This window comes from Chaetura pelagica, unplaced genomic scaffold, assembly GCF_000747805.2.
Source record: "Chaetura pelagica isolate M959 unplaced genomic scaffold, ChaPel_1.0 scaffold48, whole genome shotgun sequence".
In the NCBI taxonomy this organism is placed as follows: Eukaryota; Metazoa; Chordata; class Aves; order Apodiformes; family Apodidae; genus Chaetura; species Chaetura pelagica.
The window spans coordinates 816,897-832,479 of record NW_009954241.1 but is presented as its reverse complement, the minus strand read 5'-3'; the positions used below and the strand labels follow the sequence as shown (position 1 = coordinate 832,479).

General features: G+C 36.6%; 1 protein-coding gene across 1 annotated transcript in view; it reads left to right on the top strand.

Moving 5' to 3' along the window:
* Positions 1–14,077, top strand: part of EML5 (echinoderm microtubule associated protein like 5) — an 83,088-nt gene extending 69,011 nt beyond the window's left edge. Inside the window, exons 35-45 of the mRNA XM_010003743.1 lie at positions 1,182–1,355; positions 2,892–3,100; positions 5,041–5,198; positions 7,467–7,581; positions 8,087–8,275; positions 8,468–8,640; positions 9,886–10,048; positions 10,941–11,044; positions 12,729–12,882; positions 13,635–13,735; positions 14,041–14,077. Coding sequence (XP_010002045.1) covers positions 1,182–1,355; positions 2,892–3,100; positions 5,041–5,198; positions 7,467–7,581; positions 8,087–8,275; positions 8,468–8,640; positions 9,886–10,048; positions 10,941–11,044; positions 12,729–12,882; positions 13,635–13,735; positions 14,041–14,077 — 1,577 coding nt within the window. The remainder of the gene's footprint in view (positions 1–1,181; positions 1,356–2,891; positions 3,101–5,040; positions 5,199–7,466; positions 7,582–8,086; positions 8,276–8,467; positions 8,641–9,885; positions 10,049–10,940; positions 11,045–12,728; positions 12,883–13,634; positions 13,736–14,040) is intronic.
* The last annotated feature ends 1,506 nt before the right edge of the window (positions 14,078–15,583 follow it).

Sequence of the window (15,583 nt, the reverse complement as noted above, 5' to 3'; positions counted from 1 at the left end):
GGTTCAGAGCAGTAATAAAGTTAAGGAGTTTGCTGAACATCTTGAGACGTGACAGTTGTTGCCAACCCCTGCCCTTTCTGTTTTAAAGGCGTGTCTATACTATGCTGCAGTACCTCTCCAAAAGAATTTTGTGCCATGAGAGAAAATTCCAGTGGGAAACAGAAGAAACTAGAAGATTGCTGTAAAGATTCTTTAAAACAACTGTGGAATTGTGCTCAAAAATACAGTTTCATGTGGCTAAAATTTTACTTGTGCCTACTGTTTCCCATCATATGTGTGCCTTTGAGGGACTAGATTTAGCTGATTAGAAATACAAAGCCTGGAGCTGAAACAGAACTTAAGTTTATATGAATATGGGTCTATGACAATAACCAGTAACCTTGAGACTCTGCAGTTAGATTTACTAGGATGAGAAATAAAGAAATTTGAGAGAAAAACTTGCTATCCTGGGAATGGTCTAGGTGCTATTCAGAGATTGCAAACTATACATGGATTGCAACGTCTTTGGTGAATGCATTGCATTTTGAAAAAAAAACACAACACCTCTCATCATAACAGAAATAATCAATTACATTAGTAACATGTAAAGACTAGAGTGGTTTTTGCTGCAAAGAGCCTGCAGTCTGAACAATGCAAACTAAATTAAATACCCTAGTTCTACATCAGTAAGCAGGCTGATTATTCAGCTGATGTTCTCCTAAGGGAGCCTGCATTTCAGATGGCCATTTTGTAGAAAAGGAGATTTTGGCCTTGCATTGTAAACTGATTTCTCCATAGCTATCAGTTGTTCAAAAGCCCCAAACAGAAAATATGTTTTTTATTATCTATTATCATTTAGGGAGTTTTTTGAGTCAGCATGCTAAGATAAGTTTTACCAAGAGAAAAACAGAAGACAGCTTGCTTTCAGAGCTTCTGCCATGCTTCAGAAGTCCAGTAACAGGTTAAGCAAAGTTTTTCTCTCCAGTAGTGTAATGTCACCAACTTCTTAGTCTTACCTAATGGTCCTGTTTGCCATAAATTGGTTTCCAAAGGGAGGCCAAAATCTCCTTTCTTTTCTTTTTTTTTCCACATTTGACCAGAACAAATGTATTTGTGTTATTAAAAAATATTAATTGCTGCAATAAGGAAATCATTAGACATTTTCAGAACTTATACTAATTATCTTTTTTCTACTTGTGTAGCTACAGCTCCTTCTATTCATGTGTGGGATGCAATGAACAAACAGACCCTATCGGTGCTAAGGTGCTACCATTCCAAGGGCGTTTGCTCAGTCAGTTTCAGTGCCACTGGCAAACTGCTGCTCTCTGTAGGGCTGGATCCCGAGCACACCATTACCATTTGGAAGTGGCAAGAAGGTAGGAAAGTGAATGTTTTTGTAGAATGTGTTGATATTGTTAGAGCTATGTTGGTTTGCCTCAAGAATAACTATAACATAAAAATATCAGCAGGTCAAAAATAATTACAATAAATGCTGTGCACTGTACAAGAAGAAGAAGTAAAATAAATGCACTTACCTATTCTAGTAATTGCTAAATAGATCTCCTTTGAAACTGCTTTAAGATCATTCACTGATTTCCAGATAGAATACTTAAAGAAAACCGTAGTCCTCATTCATATTTTTTTCTCAGTAATTTCTTTGCTGCTGGTTAAAAAATCTTTATAAAATATTTTTTGCTCCTAGAAGAAATTTTCTATTCTTCTCTGTTGTTATTTTTCTCTAAAGTCTGATTACTGTTAGACTCCTAAAATTATCCCCCAACAACTGCACGTTGGAGAAATGCGATGCCAGTACAGCTCCTCCAGGCAGCTATTGTAACTGGTGCCTTAAGCTATTGTAGGTGGTTTCACATGGGTGTTGATCTGAATCCAGAATTTAGGCTAAAGTGATTTGTCAGCTACTTCCCTCATGTTCTTTCTGTCTGGCAATATGCCCATATTACAAAATGATTCTTGGGGGTTTATTTAAAAATTAAAAGTTTAAAGCTTCTTTAGATATGTTGGGAAGAAAAGGACATCCAAGGACAGTGTAGGCCCTCTCCTGAAGAAAACAGGTGAGGCAGCAACACAGGGTATTGAGAAGGCTGAGGTCCTTCTTCACTTCAGTCTTCTCCAACCTCAACACAAAGGCCACAAGAGGTGAAAGCAGGGACTGGGAGAATTACCCCCCACCATACGTGTAGAGCAGCTTTGTGACCATCGAAAGAACCTGAGGGTACATAAATCTATGGGACCTGATGAGATTCAGCCATGGGTCCTGAAGTAGGTGGCAGATGCAGTTGCTAAGCCTCTGTCCATCATATTTGAGAGGTCATGGCAGTCTGGTGAGGCTCCCACTGATTGCAAAAAAGGGAACATAGCCCCTGTTTTTAAAGAGAGGTAAAAGGAAGACCCCTGTGGGCCTTGCCCCCCCAACCCAAGCCCTGTCACACAGAGCCAACACAGTAATGAAGTCAGTTTGTGAATTTTCTGCAGAAATAAGGAAGTTTTCTAACTTTGGACAAAATTTGCAGAGAAGTCATTTGGTAGACTCTTGTAATTTTTCCAGAGTTTGGGGTTTTCAGAGGAGTTGTAGGAATTGAAGAGGAGGTGGAAGCTTACTTGGATCTGAGCTCCTAACTCTTTTGTACTCTTCTGGAAATTGTAAATTACAAGTAGATGGCACCTTCATTAGGTGCTTCATTAGCCACTTTGCTACTGGCTCTTATTAAATTATAATTTTTTTCAACCTGCATCTGAATTTAGTTTTAATTTAGGAGCAGTTTGTACTTTTCTTCATTACTTGTGTGGTCTTGGATACCTCATCATTCTCCATAATTTTTTGATTTTTTTTTTGTAACCATAAATGTTTATTTTTCTCAGTGAATTCAAAACACCTCTTTTCTTTCTGCCAGGTGCCAAAATTGCCAGTCGAGCTGGTCATAACCAGCGTATATTTGTAGCAGAATTCAGACCAGATTCAGATACCCAGTTTGTTTCTGTGGGAGTAAAACATGTGAGGTTCTGGACACTAGCTGGAAGAGCTCTTCTCAGTAAAAAAGGGCTGCTGAGCTCCATAGAAGATGCCCGAATGCAAACCATGCTGTCTGTCGCTTTTGGCGCGGTATGTACCATAACAAACTATTTTAAAATGCGTACAGTTTTTTTACTCTTCTTCCTTTTTTTCAGTTCAATGAGACTTTTCTAACCTGCTAAGGAGAATGTCAGTTGTTTTATTAAACTCAGTTTAGCAATCATCATGCTTGCTTGCTAGTTAGAACTAATAATAGCTTTTTTTTACAATACAAGAGAAAAAAATGATGGATTTGTATGTTTTCTAAAGAAACAAACATAGGTGCTTTGGCCTGATAATAATCTGTGAGGTATTTAATCCAGGTAAAACAAACCTGAGTCTGGACTGCAGGAACCAAACAGAAGAAACGAGGCTTGTTTTATGCCTGCCTGTGGGTGATTGTGTTGTATCTGTCTGCATTACTACTCATGAGTGATCTGAGAGTGACACTGTCCTGGGGCACTCATTAATCTATGACTTTTAGATGGCCACATTAGGGTTTTGCTTTGCTTTGGGTTTTTTTTTGACAGTTGCTGGCATTGTTACTAAGTTCCACGTCTTTGCCATTTTAGGAGTTGCTCTGTATGAGCAATTCTCATCTGTTTAGCTGGGCAGATAGCCATGGATTTATTTTCTGAAGTGGTGCTTCTCATTTATTGTGTGCATTACTGTCTTGCTTGCTGACCTGCCTGTTGGGTCCAGACTGACTTTATGCTATTGCTTTTGATTTTTGAAACTGTAACTGGCCTGTGGTTTCATTCTTCGTGAGAATATCTCTTTCCAGAGTTGTGTCTCTCTCTCTCAAGTACCTGATTAAGTAGAGAGTTCTATAAAGCAGTAAGATATCATCTGAATTATAATTTATTAGGGCACTCCCTTACACACGGCTTAGGAAAAGGGTGTAGAATATCAAGACACTTCAGTCAAGGAGAGTGCTTATTCCAGATCTATATGTGCATAATGATAATCTGAAAAAACTACATCATGCTGAATTTAAGGGTTGTTCATTTAAGTTACTGAAACAGTTTTATCTCAATAACCAGTTCCTGTTGCTTTTATGTGTATCCTAATAAATTGCCCTTAAATTTCAAAGGTAATTAAATCTATTCTTGTTACCTTTCAAGCACAGGATGCAGTAGTAAAGAAGAGCAGGCAGCTTTTAATTCTGAGTTAAGTCAGGCTGTTTTATTCATAAACTAATAAACCAATACCTGAAAGGGGCCTATAAGAAGGCTGGGGAAGATCTGTTTGCTAGGGCATGTAATGATAGGACAAGGGGTAATGTTTTCAAGCTAGAAAAGGGTAGGTTTAGGTTGGACATTAGGAAAAAGTTCTTTAATATGATTGTGGTGGATCACTAGAATGGGTTGCCTAGAGAGGTGGTGGGGGCCCCATCCCTGGAGACATTCAAGGTCAGGCTTGATGGGGCTCTGAGCAATCTGTTCTAGTGTGAGATGTCCCAGCTTATTATAGGGGGAAGTTGGGCTAGATGACCTTTAGAGGTTCCTTCCAACCCAAGACATTCTATGATTCTATGACAATGTTTGCTGTAATCCAATGAATACCTTGACCTAACAACAAAAATTAATGCAAGCATTATGTACATAGAAAGGGGGTGCAAATTACCTCTTTGTGTGAAATGTCAAAACTCCTGTTGGTTTCCTACTTTTTTAACCACAGTTTGCATGCCTGCTAGGCTGAAGACATAGATAGCCCTTTGGCTGAAGCTTAAGTTATGGTATTTCTTCTTGCAGTGCAGAACCTATTAGCTACAAGAAAGCATCTTTCAGACTTCAAGATAGAATAGAGTAGTTAATTTTTTTTGTACCTAGTGGTTCTTATTACCCCTTCCAAAGTTTGTTTTTCTGCAGCAGCAGGAGCAAATAAAAGCAATCTAGCCTAAAGGCACATGGTAATGTTATTTATTTCTGAATGTTTTTCTTTCTGCCTTACTCAGAATCAGATGATAAGTGTATTTTTCCCCTTTTCAGAATAACTTGACATTTACAGGTACTATCAGTGGAGATGTTTGTGTTTGGAAAGACCATGTGTTGGTACGAATTGTGGCCAAAGCTCATAATGGACCTGTTTTCACAATGTACACCACGTTGAGAGATGGTTTGATCGTTACAGGAGGCAAAGAAAGGCCGTGAGTTGTGTTTTTTCCTTTTTCTGCATGCACATGTGTGCTTTAGAATGGTTTGAATTCATCCCATCCTAACAGCAGGCAGTTGAGACATCAAAGCTAAGAGTAGTCACTTTCAGATCCCTGAATAGTTGGCAGGAAAAAAAGTAGCCACCACCTCCAAAATGCAGGTAAGCCCAGATGAACTTCAAGTACCTATTTGTTTCCAGTGATTAAAAGAGAGAGTTTAGAGTGGCTCGGATCCTGATCTGGCTGCCTTGCATAAAAGTACCTCAAGTCAAGGAGATAAATGAGAATCTAAGTGCTATACAAGTAGTTCTTCATAATTTTAACAACCATCTTTCAAAAGCACACATACAACCTTCTTCAGGCCTTTTACGATGAAATTAAATTATTTTGGTTTAAAATAATAGGCAAGTGTAAAATAAATTATGTGGATGGATTATCGATTATATTGCATTAGAAATTATACTGCATTACATCGGTCAGGTAATATTTATCCAAGTGCAAATACATGAATTAGCAAAGAGATGATACAGTTCTCTCTCCTTAAGCTGAAAAGGGCTGAACTATTATAATCAAAAGTAGCCTGGAAATCACCTTATCATTTTACTAAGTGGTTCAATGGTATTTACCACAACACTACTATTTTTGAGAGGAGCCAAAAACATTTAGTTTGAAATACAGCTTTAAGCATTATAAAGTTACCTGATCCTTGGTGGGTTACATCTTTTTCCTAAGTTGAACTGGGGTTGTTCATTCAAGTAATTAGTACAATTGTCATTAATAAATTAATGACAAATACTATAGCAGCATAATGCACAACTTCTTTAAAGGAAGGATCTGTTTAGTTATGATGGCAGAGACAAACTGTCTCCTCTCAAATCAAAGGTACAGCAACATCCTTTGTTTCTGGGATTATCTCTTAAAGCATTTTATTTTTTTCTTAGTGCCTATCTAATGATAAAAAAAAGTTTCAGCTGTAATAAAGTCCCTCAGATGGCATGATAGTATCCCATTTTGCAGGGCACAGACCACTTCCTACCTTTTCCTTAAGTCCTTAAAGATCCTGGTTGACATTTAGACCCAGTTGAAAACTTAACTTATTCCTGTCGTTGAAATATTTTCTTCTAGTATTTATAAAACATCACTGTCTTTTTATTTGGAGAATGTTCCCTCTACCACTTCTCTTCAAAGCCACTTAATTAGTATTTGACGTGAAAGAAGCAGTAATGAATAAAAGTAAGAAAAAATAATTTGTGTCCTTTGGGAAAATGGAATATTGCAAGTATACAAAATTAACTCTACATTTAGGAAAATTGTATGTTTGCTTCTGCTTTGGCATTCTTCATTGCAGTTCATCAGCCTCTTTTGAGAGGATCTTTTTGCTGAGTATGATGACCAATCATATGTCAAAATGATGCTATTGGGAAGCAAAGAATTGCAAGGACTAGCAATTTGTAATTCATTACAGTTCTTTTAGTACAAAAGCAATAATTACAATTAAACTTTCTGGAGTTCTTTGTCAAGGTTTTTTCAGTAATCCAGGATGTAACACTGGCAGCTCAATATTATGGAACATTATCTTTTCTGCTGGGGGGAGGTTCTGTTATCTTTGAAGACAGACAAAACTTATGTCCCACCTCAACTGGAAGTGCCAAATTTTTAACTGTTCCATCAAACACTATCTCCTTTTAAGAATTTTTTTTATTTTAGTGTCTTCTTTGCTGAAATATGAGTAGTCTTGAAAGTGGGTGGGAATGCTTAGTGCTTTCATGATTAACACTTACTAGTTGGTTATATTGTGCAAAAATATCATGTCATTTTTCTCCTATATCTTTGTAATTTATTTCACAGTAGTAAAATATCTATCTTTCCTGTTTCCCTCAACTATATTTTTACAATCTCTGCCTGTCTAGGATGGCTGTTTGTTCACACACTTAGCTGTTCCTTTGACCAGACAAATTTCCTAAGAGCTACTAGTTCAGGCTAAGCTTAGCAGCAGCCATCTTTCAACTTGTTCTGTGTAGTAGTATAACAGGGACTTTCATCAGTATCTCTTGCTTAGCTGGGAGGCTCCACATACTGACATTACCCATTCAGTAAAAACAAATGGAATCTTTAATGATTTAAAACATACTTAAATACCTCAGTTACAATGTATTACATGAAATACATTTTTATATATAATGTATGTGAATACATTACATCTCATACATTGTGGGTTTGTGCCAGCTATTATACTCATGGTTGTTCCTGATTTCTTGCTAGATCAAAGGAAGGAGGAGCAGTTAAGCTGTGGGATCAAGAGCTGAAACGGTGTCGTGCTTTTAGACTAGAGACAGGACAAATGACCGACTGTGTTCGCTCTGTTTGTAGAGGCAAGGTAAAGGAAGTGTCATGACTTGAAAATAAAGCTTATAGTTTGTGAGTTGATCTGTAGCATTAAATGAAAGGCAAATTGTTTGCTTCCTCTTTGTCTTATAGTTAGTATTTGAAATTGATGGTTGAATTAGAAGGTGCTAACAACTGATTTTACAGCAGAAAAAACACACAAACCACTACTTAGGAGATCTTAGTCCCACTTAGGATAATGTGCTGTATGCATTTTTATCAAACGCTAGCCAAGGATTCCTTCTCTATTTTCACACTTCAAATATCGACTTACAAGCAATAACTCAACTGGCATAATGATTTATATATAGCTTTTTACTTCAATAAAACATAGATGAGTCTAAAAAAATAAATTACCTTTAATTATTCGATTACTCGATTTCATCAATCTGTCTTGACAGAAGCTTGACTGTAGCTTTGGATTATAACTTTGTTACTGTTCCTCATGTGTAGTTAATGTGTTAAATCAGACATACTTTCTTTTACTGTCATTTAAGGGGAAAATTCTTGTTGGGACAAGAAATGCTGAAATAATCGAAGTTGGAGAGAAAAATGCTGCATGTAACATACTAATTAATGGTCATATGGATGGACCAATCTGGGGCCTAGCAACGCATCCTTCCAGAGATTTTTTCCTTTCTGCTGCAGAAGATGGCACAGTAAGACTCTGGGATATTGCTGAAAAGGTAGGTGTTGGAGACTAGTTTAGAAGAGGAATAATATATATCCTAGACTTATGGCGGTGCTGAGGACCTGAAACTTGTTTTGTAATGTATTTTGAGAATAATTTATCTGATAGTGGCAAACTTAGCATAAGGTATTTTTAAAATATGGACAAATAGAAACATTTACTCTTCTGGGCTTTTATTTCTTCACAGAAGATGCTGAACAAAGTCAGTTTAGGACATGCAGCTCGTACTGTTTGTTACAGCCCAGAAGGCGATATGGTAGCTATTGGCATGAAAAATGGAGAATTTATTATCTTGCTTGTGACTTCTTTAAAAATCTGGGGGAAAAAAAGGGACAGAAGATCACCTATTCAAGATATCAGGTCAGAAAATATACTGCCTTTGTCTGTTATAGTATTCTAGAAGTCTGTATTACTTTTATTTATAAAAAATACTATATGATGCCTGCAGAGCATTGCAGTGATATTTAGGAGATCTGGAATCAATGACTGAATTGTGGAGTTCGTGTGATAACTATGATACCAGGAATAAAAATAAAAGAGGAGGTATAAGATAAGAAATAGCAATTTGTCAAAAACCAGGCAGTACCGTAGGAAGAGTGTCAGACTGTGTTGCCAGGGTTTAGTTAAAATGTAGGGTGGATCGGGAAGTAAATGGCCAAGTAAGAACAGACCATCCTGATCAGGGAGCAGATGAAAAAAGAGCAGGGTAAGATGATGCTAAAATGTGATCAGAAGTTTACTGAGGAAGAGTGGAATGAAAGAGATGAGGGACATGTCTGTCTGTCAGTTTGCTCTTTAGTGTTTTTTGTTGGAAAGGAGTTAGCAGCAGTAAAATTTTGCTCTTGTTTCCTGAATGGAGGACAAGACTGTTTCTTCTGTGGGATAAATTGATCATGATCAGCTCAGGGAAGCTTCTGGAGAGTACAGTAAGGTGAGTGGGAGAAATACAAGCAAACAGAGACCTTGCTGTAGGAGGGTAGGAGAGCCCTGCTGGGAGCTATGGGGCTGCTGCAACCAGAAAGCTGTCCCATTGTATGTCTTGGAGATAAAAAAAATGAAAATCTTTCCTACTAACACAAAAGGGCCTGTAAGGAATCTTTTCAGCTTAGGAAGCTACTGAGTTTTAAGACTAGAAAGCTGGAGGAAAAAAACCACTGCAAACATACAATGGGCAGATGAAGAATTTTATTTCACATTTTTATTCAGTACATTTCACCTAGGATGTCTGTCTTTTCTTCATTTACAGCATTTCATTTTTCTAGTTTGTAGCCTTGTATGTGCAGCGATAATCAAAGTCATCAGGGCCATGTCACAAAGTTATGAGACTAATGGGATCTGATAATGAACAGAATTATTCCTAAGATGCTCCCAGTTCAGTTATATGTGACAGCTGTACCAAAATTATTGCCACTTTCTACTGCGTACATGTTCCCTGAATGTATTATTTGTTTCAAATTTTATTTTGCTTAGCAAATGAAAAAATCTACTTCCCTCTTTAGTTCTGGATAACAGGCATCTGAAATGCAGATTTACCTGTGCTTCTCAAAATATTGGAATCTGTTCTAAGTGCCAACCTGTGTTCATAAAACCCTTTTATCTGCTCAGGTTTAGCCCCGATTCTCGTTACTTAGCAGTTGGTTCCAGTGAGAATGCAGTGGATTTTTATGATCTGACGTTGGGTCCCACATTAAATCGAGTCAGCTATTGCAAAGACATCCCAAGTTTTGTGATCCAGATGGACTTCTCTGCAGATAGCTCTTATCTCCAGGTACCAGTCATTAATTGTTAAAAAAACTAAATGGAAAATGTACTCAAGATAGGTAATCTGAAATTCTCCTTCAGCAACTGCTAAATTGTAATGAAATGTAGTAGGTTACTGTCACTCCAGTATTACTTTGTTACAGTGATAAGTGGATGATGAAAATAGTTATCCTGGATATTAAATATAAGAAATAAGCATGGAAAGGAGAGACAGGTTTCAAAATCACTGTAATATGTCTCCTGCCTTTTTATCTCTGTGGTGCTGCTGGGCTGTCTTAAAAGAGGAAGGAACACAGCCTGTCATTCCGTGAGCCCCAGGGACCTGTGAATTCTTCATATCCCTGAGCAGACTGGTAGCATTACCCAACATTTCAGTGCCAGCCTTTGTGGAGCAGCACCAAAATCATAGTAGTGTATTCCCAGCCACAGGGCTCAAGACAAAATACTGTAGACATGCTTTGCTTTCTATATTTTGTTCACTTTTGAGAGGAGTAATAAGCTTCTCTTACTATCAAATCAACATCTGCAGGCTGAGAGGGATACCTTTGTGTCAGTTTTAAAGATAGAAGCTTATTTTGCCTTATTTATACCCACACATGCATAGTAACACACACAATATACAGAAAGAATAAAGATTCTGTGCAGAATGAGAGGTGTTTCAGTTATTTTGTATTAAACATTTAAAAATGGGAAGATTTCTTACACATTCTCACTGTTGCTTTATATTTGCATAGATTTTTGAGAATTTTCAACACAATGAAAAAATATTATTAACACATAAGGTACTTATAGAGTAAAAGATAATGATCAAGAAAATGCTTTTCAAAGCTCTTTAGAATTATATCTTCATCCTTTCAAACAAATTCATGTATTCTAAATTCTCTCTGGTCATCTCAAAGGTCTCTACTGGGTCTTACAAAAGGCAAGTCTATGAAGTGCCTTCAGGAAAACAGCTTGTGGACCAGGCTGTGATTGACAGGATAACGTGGGCTACTTGGACAAGGTAAATGATTCACACATTTACACCTGTTACAGCACTTGTAACTTCCAGGAGAAGCACCTACTGTCTAAAAGCATATTTCATCCCTTCAAATAGTCAGATACTGTCTTTTCATGCACTCATCTGCTCTGGCAACAGATGAAGTGAGTGCAGCACAGCAAAAGGAAGTGTATGGTGGATTCCCTCAGTGAAACATGAGCTGTTTGGACAGTGAGGACATCCCATAAACACTGATCTCTCTAATGTGTGCCTTTCTATTTGTTGTGTTTCTCTTAACTGCCTTGGATATGTCTCTAGCAGCCTTAGTAATTTTTCATGGCACTGTACAAATTACCTGAAATGCTCATTATTTGCTTCAAAATAGTAATTTGGGGATAAGAGTATAGGGAAAATTAAAATAGATCAGACATATCAAACATATCTGTACAAGTCTTTGATACTTCAGGTTTTATTTACGGTATTACACTAATGGTATCTTGTATGTTAAAATTGCTATTAACATTTACATATTTTTAAAAGACATTCAAAAGTACTTCAAAGTACCTTAAAGTTAATATACATTTTATTCAATATAGACTTAGAAATTACATGAAGTATCATACCATGTTTTATTTTTATTTCATATTTAAGTAATTTATTTTACATTCTGTACAAATCTGATTTCCCCTGCCTCCCGTTTTCAATTATTTTCGTCTGATTAGCATTCTCAGACAAAAACTGAAAATAAATTATGGAAAATTTTCTACATATGAAACACTTGAAACTATATTAACCCTGGCTGTTTTGCTGCAAGACATCGCTAAAACTAAAAGCACTTTAGAGGGCTCTGAAAATCTCATTTTGCAAACTGTTTTCTGCTTGGGTCATCCATTTTTGTCACTTTGATATAAAAACAAGAAACCTGTGTTTACTCACCCCATTCAGTATCTCTGAAGTAAATTCCTTATTTAATGTAGTGTGTTGTGCTTTGATTTGGGGGAAAAGAATCACAGAAAAATTTCTAAATTCTTCACTTAACAAATGATAAAGTGCTTGTTTCTGTGCATTTTTTGAAGTATGCATATGCATTGTAAGCAGAGCTGAATAAAGAGCAACTTTTCACTAGACTTTGCAAAGAAATTTTTACATTAATTTCTGTTTTGGACTCTTAAGATAATTAAGTTTTCTGTTTAGACCAGGTTCTCTCTCTCTCTCTTCAAAGGATTCAAGGAAACTTTTAATCTGATTCATATAAAAATATTACAGGATCAACAAAACATAGTTATGATGACGTATTTTTATTTTCCAAAAGCCAAAATTACTAATCTAATGCTTATGCTATGACATTCTTGTTTTAATTGTAATTTCTTTAGTGGAGTGGGTTTTTTTTGTTGTTGTTTTCTGTTTTTTTCAAAAGTATCACTGGACAATTTTAGTACTATTGATTTCACCTCTGCTTCTTAGTGTTGTCGTGGGCCATGTTATTGTGGAAATTACATTGCTGAATCAGTTTCAGGAGTGATTATGGAATGATACAAAAATTAATTACAGAGTAAAACCTATACAAGATGTGTATGTGTAAGAATAAAAAGTAAAAATTACTTTGTTATAAAGTCAGTTACAATATGAGGGCTACTTACTGTTTCCTTACGCTATTGTGGTTTTTTTGCTGCAGTTTTCAAAAGAATCTGTTGCTCTTCTGTTTCAGTGTTCTGGGGGATGAAGTGATTGGAATCTGGTCCAGGCATGCTGAGAAAGCTGATGTAAACTGTGCCTGTGTCTCTCACTCGGGAATCAATCTTGTAACAGGCGATGATTTTGGCATGGTCAAACTGTTTGACTTCCCTTGCCCTGAAAAATTTGTAAGAACTTGTTTTTGCATCTTTACAAGAACAAATACTATGGATATCATGGTCCTATATAGTTTCTGTAGAAGACCTGTGATGGAAATAGTTCCTTCTCTAAATTTGTAGCTTTTTAATGCATCTCTGTAACTTTAGCTCTACTAAGCATGCTTCATCTCAAGGCTTTGCTACCATTTTGTGTAGTAGCTCCTGCTGGGACCTCTTACAGGGGTTAGTATTGTCTGCCAGTCTGCGTTGGCATAGTGCCTTGGTACTGAAAATCTCAAATCTTTAGTTCTGTTTATCCACGTCTTCAGCCTCCATTTGACAGATGAGGAAGACATCTGGTAATTTTAGTCCCATCTGTGTATTTCCATGGATGAAGAGTTGTCAGATTTTTCACTAACACTAGCATTGATAATTTTCAGCATTTGAGACTGACACTGTAAACTTCATACACACTTCTAGCGAGAAGAATTTTTTCAATCATCTGAATTGTACACAAATTTTAGATGTCAATCATGTGACACGACATATTTCAATTTATTATGTTATCATGAGCATTGTTGCCAGTTTGCAGATGCTGTCTCATTTAGTGACAATTTGATCTGAATTGCAGGAGATATTTCCCTTTTGAAAACCTGTATAATGTTCTGAATGATATAAGTATGTGATGTGTTTAAAAGGCAGATAAAAACATGCAGACCTTGTTTGATTGAGGTGGACACAGTATTTTGACTCTCTCATTTTATTGTTTGTTTTTTTTTCAGGCAAAACACAAACGATTTTTAGGTCACTCTGCCCACTTAACTAATATTCGATTTACAAGTGGAGACAGATACGTGGTCAGTGCTGGAGGGGATGACTGCAGGTATGTATCCTTCTATTATTGTCAAAAAGTACCCCGCAGTGGACAAGGACAGTCTGTAAGAATATAAAGCTCAAGTTCAGACTCTTCATCTCTCTGTGTGCTTGCTTTTCTATCTGTATATAAAGAAATGGATATTTGCAGCGAGATAAATAGCCCAGATGAACAGTTAAGATTTAACAAATTATGTTTACATCTGTATTCAGAGCATCATACTTTTAATTGAAATGTTTGAGTGTATTAGCCATTTCTTTTAACAATATCATAGTCTTTTATATCTCATATTTAATGTCATTCTGACAACACAGCTTATTTGTTTGGAAATGTGTGCATATGCCTCACTGAGAGAGACATGGAGAGCTGCAAAGAGGACGCTGCATGAAGTACCAGGCATGAAATACCCAGGATTGCAATGTGACATTCTGCTGTGCCCTGCATGCCTAAGACATGGTGCTGATCCAAGACAGAGAGCAATCTGCCTCTAAAAGACAAGTGTCTAGAGTCTGTCAGAAGGATGGACTGTAACAAATACGCTGAGGCCGTTAGATTTGCTTCAGTATCGGATAATCCGGGTTTGTATTTCACTCACTGCCAGATGTTGAAAACGAAATATGTGGATAAAAGGAAAAAGTGAACTGTTAATCAATGTACAGTTTCACAGTAAGACCCTGGGGTTTTAATCAAGAGATGTTATTTCTGACCTAGTGGTGTATATTGATCTGTTTTCAGCATGAATGTTTTTCCTTTAAGTTTTGGGGTCTGAATATCATAAAAAAAAAAAAAAGAGTACTCCATATTTTATTACAGAAAGAAACCATATATTGACTCTTAAATATATAGTATTTTAATAAATGTTTAATTATTATAATGGAAATTATATTTCTATGACTGGTCAAAAGGAAACATCATCTGATGAAGCAGAAAATAACAGAGCTGATTTAGATATTTCTGTATGTAGAGGCCTGGGTCACAGTCATGTCTGGTGAAAGCCTTTGGATATGCATGATCTTCATGGCTAATTTAGTGTTTTTGTTGCACTTAAACATTAAATTAGTTCTGTGAGCAAAAATAGATTTGCTCACTTTGCGAGTGCCTTGCCCACAACCTAAAAGTCTAACTCCAATTTTTGCCTTGTGAATAAAAATATTCTCAGTGGAAGAGAGATTATTGCTGTGTTACTTGACTGGGCTGTTTGCCTCTGTGCTGGAGATGTGGACTAGGGTGAGGATTTTATAGTCCTCATAGTCGATAAAGCTTGGGATGTCACCAGTTGCAAAAATAAAATTTCATAGCAATATGAATTGATTTTATTTTCTCAGTGTCATAGGGGGGGATTCAGAGAGAATATGAACTTTCCAAGCATTATATTTTGTACATTTGAACTTTTTATCAGAGTTAAGAATAGCTGGGAGAGGTCTCTACTCAGATTTCTCTCCCAGTTGTAAAAAATGTCCGATCATATGCTTCTTTAAGTGGACCTGCTGTCACCTCTAGCATAAGTGCATTTATTCTATCCTGCAACATCACTGGGTCTCTGAAGTTGAAAAAACATTTCGATGTTAATGAAAACCTGAACAAAGCTGTGTTGTGGGTACAAGTGAGGAAGAAGTCATCAGCTGCCTAAATCATGTCATAGAGTTACATTACATAAAACCTGTTTTTTCATCAGTGCAGTTAATTTTCATGCAACACAAAAGGGAACAGAAATCACTAAATTACTGGCACTACCCTCATAATGACATTCTGCTGTGAACATAAAGCTGCTCTTCTCTGTGTAACCAGCACTGCTTCAGTAATGAAGCAGTTTGCTTAGGTTAGGCAGTAGGCTTTTTTATTCACCTCTTGCTCTCT